This window comes from Pteropus medius, unplaced genomic scaffold, assembly GCF_902729225.1.
Source record: "Pteropus medius unplaced genomic scaffold, Ma_sr-lr_union100, whole genome shotgun sequence".
In the NCBI taxonomy this organism is placed as follows: domain Eukaryota; kingdom Metazoa; phylum Chordata; class Mammalia; order Chiroptera; family Pteropodidae; genus Pteropus; species Pteropus medius.
The window spans coordinates 598834-614972 of NW_024355990.1; the positions used below are offsets into that span (position 1 = coordinate 598834).

Consider the following 16139-nt stretch of genomic DNA (forward strand, 5'->3'; position numbering starts at 1 on the left):
TGTCAGTTTTTGCTTATGTGTTTTGCGGCTCTGCTGCTAGACACGTGTCTAGAATTGCCGTGGTTCCTCATCGAGTCAGCCTCCTGTTGCCACGCAGTTTATCCTGGCACGTTCCTTTGTTTTGAAGCGCACCCTGTCTGATGTTAACTAGTTTCTGACATCCGTGTTGTTTCTTCTGTGACCTCTGGGCTAACGGCTAGGGGACTGACTAGAGCAGCTCGGCCTCCGTGGTCACCCAGTGGTGAGGCTGGACTCCTCTGCAAAGCTTCCCACTTTCTGGGCCCAGCTCACATTTCACATCCAGCACACCTCCGTCCTGGTGGGGACCCGGCCCCGCCCGCTCCCCTGCACGTCTAGGGGGCCAGCAGGGACAGCGGGCGTTCTTGGTGGAGGGAAGGCAATCACAATCCTCCCCAGTGTGGGGGGCCGAGCCTGACAACCACTCTCTCTGCAGGAGGCGCTGTGCTGGCCGATGGCGCATCCACAGGCTTCGCGCTCAGGAGGCTGGGGGACAGGGCACGTCTCCTGAACTTCCTGGTGGCCTGGCTCAGGCAGAAGGTACGGCTACCCCGACACTCAGAATGTGCAGGTCTCTGACAGGGTGGCTGGGGCCGGCCCTGCAGTGACTCTGGGCATGTGGCCTACCGCTCTGCCCGTGCCCTCCAGGGAGGTCATTGTGAGGAGCTGCTGCTTTGTCTCCGTGCAGAAGCCCGGTGACCGAGCACGGAGCCGGTCCTGTGCCAGGGTTGCAGCCCCTCTTGGGACACGCCGGGCGAGTCCCAGGCCCTGCAGCGATGCCCGGCACCGAGGGAGGCAGGAGCACACGGCGCCAGGCTAGGTCTCCTGGGCGCTGTCCGCCAGGCCGTCAGTGTCACAGCTGCCGTACAGCGGGCAGAGGCACGGGGGCCACAGCTGGGCTTCACCGGGGCCCGTTCGTAGCCTCCTTTCCATTGTGCTGAAAAGGACGCGATGTGCAGTTTGCCTTTTTTTTAAATTACGTTTTTCACTTTTCAGTTCTAGTTGACGCTCGACATGGGAGCTTCGGGTGTGCAACACAGTGTTTACGTGTGTATGTAACTTAGGAAGCGATCACCCCAATAAACCCAGTGCACGTCTGACACCGTCCGTGGTTGCACACTGTGACCTCTGGGCTAACCGGCTAGGGGACTGACTAGAGCAGCTCGGCCTCCATGGTCACCCGGTGGTGAGGCCGGACTCCTCTGCAAAGCTTCCCACTTGTGCTGTCCTTACACGTGACTGTTGCATAACTACTCGTTTGTACTTCTCAGTCTGTTCCGCTCAGTCTCCTCCCCTCACAATGTTCTCTGTACCTATGAGTTTGTTTGTTGTGTTCATTTTGTTCCTTAGATCCCACATGTTTGTGAAATCACATGGCATTTGTCTTTCTCTGCCTTACGCCAGTGCCCACATGCCCTCTGGGTCCGTGATGCAATAGACTTTTTTCTCCCTTTACTTTCAACATGTGTGTCTTTCGATCTGAAGTGAGTCTCTTGTAGGCAGCACGTGCGAGGGTTTTGTTTTCTTATCCAATGAGCCATCCTGTCTTTTGATTGGAGCGTTTAACTCTTTTTCATTTGAAGGACTTGTTGATAGATATGTACTTATTACCGTTTTATTATTCATATTTTTGATGCATACTCTTTTTTTCTTAAAGATGTCCCTCCAGCATTTCCTGTAACACTGGCTTGGTAGTGATGATCTACCGTAGCTTTTTCTTGTCTGGGAAGCTCCTTATCTGACTTTCAATTCTAAGTGGTAGCTTTGCTGGGTACAGTCATCTTGTTTGTAGTACGTCCTTGCTTTTCATCACTTTGAATATTTCTTGCCAATCCCTTCTGGCCTGCAGAGTTTCTGTTGAGAAGTCAGCTGACAGTCTTAGGGGAGATTCTTTGTAGGTAACTGATTTTTCTCTTGCTGCTTTTAAGACTCTCTTTGTTTTAAACCTCTGGCATTTTAATCTGTGCTGTGTCTTGGTTTATCTCGTTTGGGACTCTGCGCTTCCGGGGCTTGTGTGTCTATTTCCTTCACCAGGTTAGGGAAGTTTTCTGTCATTATTTCTTCAAATGGGTTTTTAATTCTTTGCGCTCTCTCTTCTCTTTCTAGTGCCCCTATGATGCGAATGTTGAGACACTTGATGTTGTCCCAGAGGCCCCTTAAACTTGACTTATTTTTTTTTTTGTGGGGGGGGGATTCTTTTTTCTTATTGCTGTTCTGACTGGTTGTCCTTCACCACCTCATCCTCTAAATCACTGATTTGATCCCACGCTTCATCCACTTTGTTGATTCCCGCTAATGCAGGAGTCCCCAACCCTTGGCCAAGGACCAGTACTGGTCCTTGGCTTGTTAGGAACTGGGCTGCACAACAGGAGGTGAGCAGCGGGGGAATGAGCAAAGCTTCATCTGTACCTGCAGCCGCTCGCCAGCATCACCGCCTCAGCAGCACCGCCTCAGCTCCGCCTCAGATCCTCAGGCATTACATTCTCATAGGAGCACCGGTCCCTGGCGCCACAGAGGTCGGGGACCACTGCTGTAATGTACTCTTCATCTCAGATATTGTATTCTTCATTTCTGATTGGTTCCTTTTTATGGTTTCTGTCTTCATTTTGTGTTTTCTAGCTCTTTGTTAAAGTCCTCACCGAGTCCGCCTGCTCTCCCCCAAGTTCGTCGAGCATTCTTATGACCAGTATTTGGCCTCTGCATCCACTAGATTGCTCGTCTCCAGTTCATTAAGTTCCTCTTCCGGGCCTTTGCTCTGTTCATTCATATGGGACGCGTTTCTCTGTCTCCCCATCCTGGCTGCCTCCCTGTGCCTGTGTCTGTGTATTAGGTAGGGCACCTGAGTCTCCTGGTCTTGGGAGAGTGGCCTTATGTAATGGGTGTCTTGTGGGGCCCGGTGGCACAGTCTTTCCTGGTCACCTGTGCCAGGTGTTCAAGGTGTGTCCCTGTGTCCCTTGTAGTTGAGCCTTGGTTGCTATTTGCATGTGGATGGGAAGGATCGACCCTCGGGCTGATTGGTTTTGAGGACTAGCCAGTAAGGGGCCGACCCTACAGAGCGAGCAGGATTCGCATTAGGGCTCTGGTGCCTGCCCTAGTCTGCCCTTCGCTGTGTCCTCAGATGATGTCCTGGATTGCGCTCTGACTTCGGTGCTGCTCGAAGCAGGTCCCTGGGTGTGCCGGTCCAAGGGTTCCCTGGGAGGGGCCAGCTGCAGGCCAAGTTCAGCTGCAGGATGCGCACCTCCAGGGTCACCTGCTAAGAGTCACCAAGCAATCTGCAGATGGCTGCCACTGTGCTGGGCTTACAGGAGCCTCGAGAGGCCAAGCCCGGAACCAAGGCTGGCTGCTGCTAGAGCCGGGCTGGGGGCTGCTCCGTGAGGTGCGGGGCACCGGAGGCCAGACGCTGCTCGTTTGGGGTTGTGAGCCTTTGAGAGAATTTAGGAAAGTCCACAGCACGAGCCAAGACAGGCCGTTTGCATGGAGTAAACCACACAAAAGTTTCCCATTTTTAAGGGCACAATTCAATGACATTATGTCTGTTCACAGCATCGGGTAACCAGAACCACTGCCACGTCCCAGAACTTTATCACCGGAACAGAGTGTCTGTCCCCGTGAAGCACCGACTCCCTGCCCCTCCCCAGCCCTGAGCCTCTGCCTCGTGTCTGTGCCCCTCATGCGAGTGTCCTTTTGTGCCCAGCTCATGTCCCTCAGCCTAACGTTCACCGCGTTGCAGCCGAGCCCACCCCTGGCTTGCCGCAGTGTCCCGGTGTGTGTCCCACACTTGGCCCGCTCACCTGACGGACACTTGGGTGGATTCCAGCTCTGGCCGCCTTGCATACGGCTGCTGCAGCATGGCACCCAAGGGTCTCCTAGGTCCCTGCTCCCTTCCCTGGGGTGCACACCGAGGCCTCGGGCTGCAGGGTCATGAGGTCGCCCCGTACTTAATTTCGCAAGCTCCCACCCAGCTGTTCTCCATGGCGGCCGCGCCGTTTACTTCCCACCAGCCCTGCGAGGGCTTCCGCGGTCTCCATGTCCTCACCGACTCCTGTCATTCCTGTCTGGCCAGTGGTCTGCTGTGGCCGTTGGGTGGGCGTGAGCAACGGCTCATTGTGGTTTTGCTTGGCATTTCCCTGATGAACGATTCCGTGAGCCTCCTTCATGTGCATGTCGGCCACCTGGGCACTTTCTCAGGAGAAACGTCTGTCTATGTCTGTCCATGTCCGTCACCCACTTGTCTCCATTGAGCTGTGACGGGGCTTCCTACTTGTTGGGTCACAGGCCCGCACATGTCTGGGCATCTTCGGGTCCACAAGGCTTCCGAGTGGCCGTCCCGCACCCTGCACTCATGCATGCTTGTTTGCGCACATGCCACTCAGGACACAGACAGCCACGGAAAGTATCCATCCTGGAGACGGGCGCTTCAACTGTCCTGGAGAGAAGGCCCACCTCAGGGTGTCTGTTCATTTTTTAATGAACAGTGTTTTTTCACCAAACGATGATCTCGTTTGGTGTGTACGTGGCAAACTTGGACACCACAGCACCGGCGGGCACCATTGCAGGAGGCCTATGGGGCTCTTCCGAGAGTGGGCCGGGGGTTCAGGGTGCAGACGGCTAAGGGTCTTTCTGGCTGCCAGTCTCCCCACCTGTTGGGGAGGGGTGGGCAGACATCAGGAGCAGCAGCTCCAGTGAGAGGCTGGCCCGGGCCCCCCAGGACTCCGCCCTGGTACCTCATGGCCGGCCTGCGGCCCCCGGACCTGTCCACCTCTGCCTCGTGTCTGCTCCCCAGTCTCCAGCCGCCTTTTCGTAGCTGAGGCCCCCTGGCCCCAGGCCCCCCGGCTCATGTCCTTTTCTAGAGGCCTCTTCCCACCAGGCCTCTGTCCACGCTTCTGTGCCGGACTCTGCAGCCTGCCCTGGGCCAGCCCTGGGCTCTGCCACATTGCCAGGCCCACCGCATGCGGGACTGGTGGGGCCGTGCGGGGGTGCACAGGCGGGGGCACAGCGAACCAGAGCGGATGCTGGCGAACGCATTTCCTTTCTGACTTTCCTGCTGTTTCCACCCCCACCTCTGTCCTCTGCTGGCCACCCGGTCCCCGCAGCCTGCCCCAGCCCTGTCACGAGAGGCATCCTCCCTCCTCATGGTGCCTCTCCTCGGCCCCCAGGTGCTGCAGGGGCCCCTGGACATGGACACCGTCCGGCGCGAGCTGCCCCACGAGCTGGACCAGGTGCACCTGGAGGTGTTGGAGCTGCGAAAGCAGGTGGCTGAGCTTGAGAAGCACCTCGTGTCTGCCGGGAAGGAAGGTGGGGCCCCTCCGAGCCAGCAGCAGCCGTGGGCGCCGGACGCCGTGGCCTTCGGGAGAGAGGTGGGTGTGGGTGCCCTGTGCCCGCCATCGATCTGTCTAGCTGCTGGCCGTCCTGGGTCTCGCTGCGGAGGGTGCCCTATAGGTGCTGGCCCCTGGCCGGTCGCCAGAGCTCTGGCCCCTGTGGGCCGTCCCCATGGCCCCCTCGTCCTTCCTTGGCGGCTGCCCCCTGGGTGGACGCAGTGCTGGGGGAGCCCCATTCTCGGGCCTCCAGTCTTTGTAGCTGCTCCACTGAGAGGTCGTGCACGGGATACCCGTGAGGAGGACTGTCCTCTGTCCCCCAGGCAGGCGTCCTGACTGCTCGCCAAGAGGCTGCGAATCTCTGAAACTAAGGCCAAGTCGGGGTTTCCCCTCAGGAGGAGCTTGTGTCTCCGTGCGCCTCCCGGTGTCAGGAGCTGCCTGCCGCCTGTGACAATGGGGCCACCCATGCAGGTGCCATGGGGCCCTTGTCCTGGAGCAGGCTAGGCCTTCGGCACCGGTTCTACCCTGCTCCCTGACCAGGTTCGAGCCAGGGGTCCAAGCTGAAGAGAGGGTACTGCACAGCACATTGTCCCCACAGGTGTGACAACCAGGCCGCCTTCTTTCTTAGCAAAGGCCGTGATGGAAATGTAGAAATGGCTTCCTTAACAGGGTGTTCTCTGATGTGGCTCCTGGACCTCGGCCAGTTGCCCGTGGTGACCCATGCTCACCCATGGTTAGCTGGGTAGACCTATGCAGACCCGTTACAAAGGGAAACCTAGCTTTCCAGGGACCAGCTCCCATCGCCAACACTGGGACAGGTGGCCGTCATGCACTTCTGGCCTGGCCACACCGAGGACAGAGCCTCACTCCCGACTACCCACAAGGAGACCTCAGACCCAAACTGAAGAACATGGTGAAGGCAGCAGGCCTGCACTGTCCCCAGTGTACTGGTTAGGGACCTACAGGGACCCTGGACCTGGAACAGGAGAAGCAAGCCATCATGGACGTTCCTGAGGCAGCGGGCACGGCCGCACGTGGGCAGTGCGTCAGGTCTAGTGTCAGGCCTGTGCCACCTTTCTGGTTTTGACGGCCAGTCGCTGTGAGCGCCTGTGATTTTAGGAAGAGCAAACAGAGCGCTGAGGCTGAGGACTATCGCATGGGGGGTGGGGGTCAGCAGGTGGCAGCTGCCTCCCTGTCTACCAGGGAAGCGCGGGGAGCCCCTGGCGCTGTCCTTTCAGGTTCTCTGTGAGGTCGAAGTCCTACCAGCGGCAGCCAGGCCGTGCCTCCCCAGCCCAGGGCGGCCCTCCATGTTCCCCAGTCTCCGTGCCCCAGCCTGGTGCAGAGGGGCGATGGCCGGCTGGCCAATGGAGTCCCCTGCTCCTGACAGCTGCTCCACCCAGCCCCGAGACCCGGACGGGTGCTGGCCCAAGAGCAGGGCAGGAGGGATGCGCCGGGCCGGCTGCGGGCAGTGCTCACCGTCCCCCCGCAGTGGGCTCTGCCGAGAGCTCGGGAACCTGTACGGGCCGAGCCCTCAGGCAGCCAGGGCAGCCACGGTCCTGGTGTCCTGGCACTCCCCGCGCCCGGGGCTCCGCCCCCACTTCTCCACGGAGCCCGTCACCCACTACCCTTGGGGACAGGGACGTCACTGAGACGGCTCAGCAATCCAGCCTCTCCCTTCATTGCACAGACAGTTTCTCTCCTGGCCAAGGTGCTGGGTCAGGGCCTGGATGGGCGAGGCCACCTGGGGTGGGCCCGGAAGCGCACAGCAGCTCAGAACACGTCCAGGATCACTGGGAGTGTCAAGCGCTGTTGTTAGAAGAGTAAAGTAACCTTACCAGGCACCGAGCCCAGGTGGCGGGGTCCGTGGCTGCAGCCCCTACTCACTGCGTGCCACCACGGCGACGAGGACGTGGCCCATCTAAGGTCACAGCCCGGCCCGCGTCGGCTCCTCGCTCGTGTGGGAGCGTCTTCTCGGGGGGTCCACTTTGAAGAGTGGATTCTTTCTGAAACCCGACTTTTCTGAGGTTTGCAGAGTCTGTGTTTAGGCCTGTTCCTTATTCACTCAGGACACGAGGGAGCCTAGAGCGTGTCTTATAGAGGACCAGGGCTCGAGGAAGGCTGTTGGCCGAGCCCCCACCGGCCGTGTGCTGCCTTGGGACACCCCGGGAGGGCTGCGACACTTTCACAATGGGATGAGTCGGCCCCTTGGGGGGAGGGAGTGGCACCCGCTGGTGACCAGTTCCACATCAGCTCCTCCAGGCCTGTCCCAGCCCCTCCGCAGGTCTGAGACCCCCCTCTGTCCTGCGTCGCTGGGAGGTGAGAGCAGGTGTGGGGGCCGCTCACCAGTGATCTGGGTGTGTGGGGCCTCCCCGCAGGCCCCCATCACACCACGCCAGCCTGTGGCATAGGCCAGAGGTGCCAGTGGCAATTGCCTGGCTCCCTGGCCACCTGAGGAAGTGGCCCTGCCAGCCCTGGAACAGCACACTGGAAAGGAGCCTGTTCCAGGCACCGGGAGCCAGTTCTGTGTGCCAGCGCCCAGACAGGACACGCTGGCTTCTCACGGGGTTAGGAGCAGTCACGGCTGAGCAGGCCACCTGCTGCCCTCGGGGCCTTGGGCAGAACCGTGCCTGATGGGCCCTGCCCAGCACAGAGAAGCCCCATCTTTCTCTTCTCTCTGTGCTCCCCGGCTCACTGCAGACGCCTCGGGCATGACCTCGTGGCTTTTGGGAGCGGGTGGGTCCAGGCCAGGGCGTCAGGGCAGTGGTGGGGCCAGGACTGTGATGGGGCTGCTCAGACCCCCGTCAGGTCAGGACGCTGTGGACCTGGGGCGGCCTGTGCTGGCTGGGAAGGCGGAGGCCGGTGCGGAAAGCGCACATGTGGCGGAGCCAGGGGCAGGACGCTGCCAGGGGACAGGGAGAGGGGAGCGGGGCCAGGGACCAGGGAGAGGGGACAGGGTACCGGCTGGAAGGAGGAGGGGAATGGGACCTGCCAGGCGGCGGCCAGGGCGCCACGTGGGGCTCTGATCGTGACCGCTCTCAGAGTCCTGGGGGCGTTGGAGGCTGAGCGCTGGAGCCTGCGGGTCCTCACTGTCCCTACTGGAAAGACACAGGCATAGGAGGGCCCCTGGAGAGGGGCTAGGGAGGCGGGGGAGCCGGCCTCGTTCGTCCCACGTGGGAAGGGCGTCCACAGGTGCATGCCGTGGCCTATCTCTGCCAGCGCACGTGGACACATGTCCCTTTGGCCTCTCATGTGGACCAGTCGGTGTCTGTCACCCAGAGAAACTGATTCTGGGCGGCTGGCAGGACAGCTTGGCCATCTCACCCTGACGCCCACTTACTCACTTCCCGCCCGGAGGGCTTGTCTGACGGCCGACCATGTGCGCGTTTGGTTCCCAGGGCCCAGCGGACGGAGGAGCGGCGGGGACGGCGGGGACCAAGGGCCAGGAGGTACAGCGGCTCCAGAGGAGGCTAAAGGCGGCCGCCCGCAGCATCGTGCGCCTGCGCCTGGAGAAGGAGCAACTGCAGGAGCTGGGGAACCGGCTCCGCGCCGAGCGGGGCCGCGCAGGTGAGCCGGCGCCCCAGCGTGCCCCAGGCCTGAGGAGGGGCCGGCGCAGGCGGGGCCAGACGCCCCCGTGTGGATGCGGGGCCGGCTCGGGTTCAGGTTTGTTCGTGACCTGCGCGCTGGCAGCATTTGCGGGAAAACGAGCTAGCGACACCGTCCCCCGGCTCGGGCTGCGCCATCACGCGTGAGGCAGCTGTGTCTCCACCACCACCAGGGCCGGCACTGCTTGCCAGGTGCCCAGGCCTCTGTCGCACAGGGTGCTGGTGCCCAGGAAAGGCAGTGACTCTTTACAAAAGATGCACATGCTTTACCTTTCCCATGAATGTCGCTAGAGCCCCAGCGGCCAAAATGACATTCTGTCTCTTGGTGAAGCCCGACGGTGTCCCCCTTTTCTGAAGAGCTGAGGTACAAGTGGGGCTGCCATGCACGGCCATCAGGGTGGTGCAGTCAGGTTGTGTGAGGACACTCAGGGCAGCAGACCCGCAGCCAGGGCCCAGGCTCGTGGGAAGGACTGTTGTCCGCCAAAGGGCACAGCGGTTCGTGGGGCATTCACGCTGGCAGGTGGCATGCGGAGTATCCCAGAAGTGGAACCTAAGGAAATGGCCAAAGCAGCCAAGGAGCCACCAGCTGTCACTTGTTTGTGAGGAATCCACGCGGTACGGACACTCGGGCTCGGGTGTGTCATCAGTGAAGAACCTGAGTGGACTTTGTGCCCCTACCCCCCGGGCCCTGAGCCCCTCTCTCTGGGGACGGGGACGTTTATTTCACTTTTTTGGGAGACAGGGTGGTCAGCGTGTCCTCTTTACACCGTTTCTTAGGTACCTTTCATTCTAAATGTGCAAAGGGGCATATTTTGGGGTGGCCTGCCCCGAGTCCCACCAGCCTCCTCTCAAACCCCCTGGAATTTTGCACAGTGGTTGCTGAGCAGGGCGATGGCTTCCTGATTTCACTGAATTAATCTAGTCTTGGAAGGAGGTCAGTTTTCAGGCTGCGTTTAAATCGGCGGAGGCAGGCTCCCGAGCCCGGCCTGCGGAGCAGCAGTGGGTGCTGGTAAGAGACGTTCCCCTGGGAATTAGAAAACTGGTTTACTGTGGGGACAAATTACAAACCAGGTTCTGGGTTCTAAGGATGACCAGCTGAGAAGATCTTTAGATGTCAGGCTCAAATCACCTTTTGCAGTGTGATGTCTTTAGCGACGTCACCGGGTGCTCTGGCAAGCTTTCTGAGTGGCTCGTGTGGCCGCGGACGCGAGGGCTGTGAACACGCGCTGTCGGCACCTCCACAGTCGATCCAAGCGGCTTCGGTTTGCGGGGCTTCAGGAAGAAGGTGAGCTTTAGCTCTCAGTGACTCTGGGTCGGAGGGTGGGAGAAGTTTGCAGGTTTGTGGCCAGAGGTTTGAGGAAACCAGGAGAACGCAGGGTCTAGTCCAGTTCACAGGGGCACAGCGAAGCCCTCAAAGGGACTCTGACGTTAGGTGTGTCTTATAATCTCTGCTGAAACAGCCTTTCTATAATTAATCAGCCCCATTTTTGCCAGAGATAATTATAGTGAAACTAATTCGTTCATAAAATAGGTCTAGTTTTATTAAATTCGGCCTCGTTATGTAAGCTCTTTCAAGTCTGCTTTGCTGGGACTTTTCGTGAGGACTCTCAGATTGAACCTTTAAAGGCCTCTCGAGGCCGGGAGCCCAGCCCAGGTCTTCCTGTCAGGCGTCGCCTGCAATACCTGCCAGTTTGGGAGAGTTCCTCCCTCCTCAAGGTCCCCAGAATGTCTTAGGATTCCTTTACTGATGTGGTAAAGCTTCTGGGAACCCTGCGAGCGAGACACCAGATTTCCCAGGGGCTCTATTGGCTCCATAAGGCCACCATAGTTCCTTAAAGCCTCCTGGTCACAGCTGAGTCCGTGCACGTTCTCAGATAGGACCGTCCAGTGACAGCCTTCAACATGACCTGCAGCCAACTGAGTCCCTTTGCCAGAAACAGATGCTTATTGAACCCACGTAAAGGACAGTACGGGCACTGGTGAAGGTGTGCGCTCTGGGGGGTGTCTCCGTTCTGGAGGGGTCAGACGGCAGGGAGCTGAGCGCTTCCTCTCTGCTCACAGCGCCGTGCTTTACCAGTCGTTGGACGTTTCCCCTGGATCCGGAAAAATGAGACGCTTAGAAGAATCGGCAGTGTTTCAGACAAAAAAACTCGTAACAGTTATAGTCATCTTCGTTGGGCCCCTCAGCCCCACGCCTTAATTCTAGTTGACCTTGATCTTTTGTTAGCACTTGCACAGAGCGTCGGGTCTCAGGTGGAGTCCTGTAAATTCCCGCCCAGCTCAGTGGTGTGAGCCAGTCAGAAACCTGTGTTCAGACTGCTTCCCAGAGTCTCCTTGACGACGGCACATTTGCACAAGTGTCAGAGTAAAACAGGAACGGCAGTGACAAAGGACAGTTCATCGCAGTGCAGTCGACGAGGAAATTTGCCCGTTTTCGTAATTCCACATGTTAAGATCGTAACTGGAATTACGCCTGATAACATTATGCCAGAACATAATCAGATTTCCAGGAAGTTCACCTACTTTCTGGAATGTCTGTATCCCATCCAGACACAGAATAAAAAAAGGTTCAGTATTACTTCTTATTTGATAATTCTTCCCATGTAATTAAAAAAGCCTAATTAAACATCTCCCATTTATGAGAGAGAAGTTTTGTTTGAGATGTTCCAGGGCCTTCCAGAAAATTTCTATTTAGTCAAAAGAATAAATTTCTATTTAGTCAAAAGACTATTTAGAATATGATATCTAGGAAGTTTGTCAAAAATATCGAAAGGCTCCTAAAACACTTGGTCACATAGGATCCTGAGTCACTGTGAGATGACACCAAGTCACCCATTTAACCGTGGTGACAAGACTTTGCAGCCAACACAGGAAGTTAGGTGTGAGCAAAACCAACCAAAGACCGCATAAAGCACAGGAAGCGATTCTGGTGAAACGCAAAATCACGCTTTCCAGGTAGGTTATCTGAAAGGTAAGGACACTTTCTCCTCTGCTGTCAAAAGCAGCCAGAAGCTCAGGACAACTGTCGTCCTAATAGAGAGAACTCAGTCCTTCTGTGCCGCTGTGCTGTGATATTAAAACTTGTTTTTAAGTAAATTCATTTCAGGCTTAGCTTGACCGTGCATGAGATTCCTTTCCAAAAGTTCCTTTTGCACAAACCTTCTACGTCTTTCTTTTTTTAGATTCATACTTTGCCCTTTTCTCTGTCTCATAACCAGTTTTACTTTAGGACAAACTTGTTTTTCTTCAGATGCATTTTTATTCCTCATACCACCCCCATTTTTGAAACCAAACATTTTACTTTTCTTGCATATGGAGATGTTGCTCTTATTATTGCTAGTAGCTTTAATTACACATATTATTGAGAATTCTTAAACCTTAACCTTAATTTCTAATGAAAACTAAGAAGTAGCAATTGTGACTGCCTTTACGTCATCATGCTATATAGATCGACAGACTTACAGACACTCTATGATTTCTAGAAACGTGCTTTTCCATAAAAAAGTTTCTCAACATGTCATAAAACATGTTTACTCACAGATCCAAATATCTTTAGTTTCTCGGTAATAAGGAAACCGAAAGCAGACAAACCTATGTTCAGTAGTGAATATTTCGTTATTTTTTCTTATTTGGAAGTGATCTAGACATTTAATGAATTCTCGGTGTTTGAGTTAGTAAAACTCCCAGGATGTGTTACCAAAGAGACTTAGGAAACTAAGCAGACATGTCATTAAACAATCCTTGCAAAAAAAACTCGGCAAAACTCTCATCTGATTTACATCTGTTCAATTCATTTGTTTTTCATAAGCACACTGAGATCGCTCACGAAAGCACTGTGAGACGGTAGATGGCAGCCATCGTCACCCAGCTGTTTCTCCTGCGGGCTGAGTGACAGTCATAACCGTGAACCTGCTGGGTTCGTAAGCCAGGCTGAACAGAAGAGGCTCGGCCGCATGGTATCTAATTCTGGCACCCGAAGACACGCCTGTTTTAATTAAACCAACAAACTTAGACAGGCCTGGATTTACCAAAGCTTATTTTATATCGTGTAATTTGGGGGAAAAGTCCATTTAGGTTAATTTCTATATTTTTTGAGAATTTTTTACATAAGCCTGTTGAAGCCACTTAAGTAGAGGTCTTTTCAGACAACTTTAGCAGTGCCATCCGGGGACAGAAAAACACCCCACATCCATGACATGGGACACACAGGGACCAGAATGACAGCGGTCCCGTAGCCTTCACTTTTAAAACCCTGAGTCACAAGGTGGGAGGTGTGTATAGGACTCACCAGTTCCTAGGAGGACAGAGGCTTTTCTCTTCTATGGCAGTTGGAATAAGTCAAGTTCAACCTGCCTAGATGGCCAAAGCTCTGTTTTTACTAATATTTATAAATAAGATTTTTGAGATTTCCCATTTGCCCAATTTCCAAATATCTCCCCCACCCCCCACCCTTTGTTTCCCCTTTAAGGAGAAACCTCTCAGACAGGACTTTGAACTGTTTTCCAGAGTTGCAGGTCTGGTTTTGTAAAGATTTACAAGACAAAGACAGGTGTTCTCAGTTCCTCTTAGAGCTGGATTTTAGCCTGCTTCAGTGGCTGATCCACTGAACACTTGGTCTGTACATCCAGTGCCGTCCTGGCACTCCGCGTGCCCACGGCCGCCTGTCCGACGGGTCCCCAGGCCTTCGGACACCCCGCTCCCAGTCACTGGAGCAGGGTGTCCCCGGGGGTGTCGGCCATCCGATAACCACAGCACAGTCACCAGCCAAACAAGGCCTCTCGGAGTGGGGCTGTGACTGGCCCTTAAGCTTCCCAGTGTTGTGGCGCGATCAATTCTAAGACCCAGGGAGCCAGTTGAGATGAATTATGAGCCTTTATTAGCCCGCCGGCGACTGACTCTCTACTATACAAGGTTCGATGAGGTCAGCCCCGAGCTCCCAAAAGAGGCAGTTGATAAAGCCTAGAACCATACCCTGGTTTAACATCAAACAAGCAAACAGATTAACCACACCCTAGTTAACATCAAACAAGCAAGCAGATTACAGAAGCAGAAGTTGGCCCTTAGCATATCTTTGCCCAGAGCCACACCCTTAACACCAGTTCCTCTCTAAGTTTGGCAGGGACTCCTAAAAGTGGGGTCACTTACAAGGGTGGTGGTTCCTGTCCAGGGGACGTGGTTCTTTGGCTGCGGGGTGGGGTGTCCAGGTTGTGTCTGCAGAGGAGTTGCAGGGTCAGGCCTGAGGCCGGCTGACCCCTACCGCAGGGCCCTGGGGAGTGGAAGGAGCTATAGGGACAGTGGACTGCCTGGCTGTGACAGTCTTGGGTGCTTCTTCTGCTAAATTTATTTCCCAGCCTTTACAATTTGACTTTTCCAGACAGAGTTGAGTAAAGTGGACCCGTGTGGGCCCTGCAGGGGGCTGTGGGTCCCTCTGGCCCACCCTGCCTCGGGCGGTGTTGTTTCGGCTTCTGTGCTGACCCCTGATGTGTCTCATCCTTGTCATTCTTGATGATGACTGGAACTTCTCTCCCTGGCGGGACTCCCTCAGCCCCTCCGCATTCTCACCTTACTGAGCCTAATGTGTCCAGGTGACGTTATGTTCTGGGCCCATCGGGCCTGAGTATCATCTGGGGTCCGAGTGCGGTCAGACCAGTGGCCTCCCATCTTACTTCATTAATTTTTAAAAATAAGAAATAAATTTAAATCTGTTCATCTCTAGAGGTGATTTGTGTTTGCTGATAAGAACTTTTGAGGACCGGGCCTGGGTTTAGGCAGTTCTGTAATTATGGCCCCAGGGTGGGCCTCTGACCTCAGGTGGAGGTCAGCGGAGGTGGTGCTGCTGTGTCCCCAGGGGAAGGCGGGGAAGGCGCAGGGTGGGTGCTGGGATGGGGGCCCGGCCCACTCAGTCCAGGCCTTGTCCTGCGGGCCCCTAGCAGCTCCTTTCTCGCCGGCCTTTCACAGCGAATTTCGTTGTCTGCCGGGGGCTCTGCCGCCCTGTCCCCCAGCTGTTCATTTGCAAGCCCTCACTTCCAGGTATGTTTCGTGAGTGACCCAGTTGTCACATGCCTCCCACGCCGTGGGGTCCTCAGCCGCAGGTGGGGCGCAAAGTCCACAGTTCTGTCCGGATATATTTTGGGGCCCCCAGCCTGACGGTTACCAAGCCATGTTCACACAACAAACTCACGATTTTTTAGGATGGGAGCTCTTTAAAAATTTTTTTTCAATTTAGAAGGTTTTCCACTGTGAGGGCTCCGTTATCTGGCCGTTGACGAGTAGGATGTCAGTAGCAGCTCCAGCCAGCAAGTCCCTTGTGGCTGAACCATGGACACCAAAGGTGCCCACAGACATCAGGGCTGCGGCCCCCACAGACCCAGGGTTCACCGTGACACCGGCTGTCTCTCGTCTCCCGCAGAAAGTGACACCACCAGCCAAAGCCCACCGGTTTGTGGCCCCGGGCAGGTGCTGCTGGAATGGGCTTCTCCAGTGCTGACCGTGTTATGGTGCGAACGATTCTGAGACCCACGGAGCCAATTGAGATTAATTATGAGCCTTTATTAGCCGGCCGGCGACTGACTCTCTACCACGCAGGGCTAGAGGAGATCAGCCCCGAGCTTTCAGAGGAGGCAGCTGCTAAAGCTTAAGACCAGATCCTGGTGGTCTCCTGAACAAGCCAGCAGATCACAGAAGTGGAAGTTGGCTTTGCCCGGAACAACACCCTTAATTAACAAGTAAATGGATCACAGAAGCAGACATTGGCCATCTTCACCTCTTATACAATACCCTTCCTAAACCACACCCAAGCATGTAGGACAACTTCTGGTATCTAAAGATATTTCTTCCCTGTAGCTGACTTAGCTAGTTGGCTCACTTGAAAATTTTCCACCCTTAACAACCGCTGACAAAGGGGGCGATGGCAAAGCTCCCCTGTGGGCTGGGGCCTCGCAGACAACTCCCCTGAGAGCCGGCACACGGCACGCTGGCCACCAGGATGCCCCGGGAAGCGCATGGCGGAGACCGGACGGGGCACCCTCACCAGGCGCCCAGCCAAGCTCTCAGCACACGGGGCGAGGCGGACGCCACCCCGACAAATGCCGAAAACAGTGACCGCCCCTGAGAGAAGGGGCCCGCGCGCCCCCCCCTTCTAGGACCTTCCAGGTGGTTTAAGAACCAAACTGACGCAAGACCACGGTTGACAGGAGTGAAAAAG

At 56.0% G+C, this 16139-nt stretch overlaps 1 protein-coding gene across 4 annotated transcripts in view; it reads left to right on the forward strand.

Annotated features, from left to right (window-relative positions):
* CCDC57 (coiled-coil domain containing 57) overlaps positions 1-16139 on the forward strand; it is a 66212-nt gene that overhangs the window by 22826 nt on the left and 27247 nt on the right. For all 4 annotated transcript variants that reach the window (XM_039859799.1, XM_039859800.1, XM_039859801.1 and 1 more), the window contains exons 13-15: positions 455-558; positions 5175-5375; positions 8729-8897. In XM_039859799.1, coding sequence (XP_039715733.1) covers positions 455-558; positions 5175-5375; positions 8729-8897 — 474 coding nt within the window. The remainder of the gene's footprint in view (positions 1-454; positions 559-5174; positions 5376-8728; positions 8898-16139) is intronic.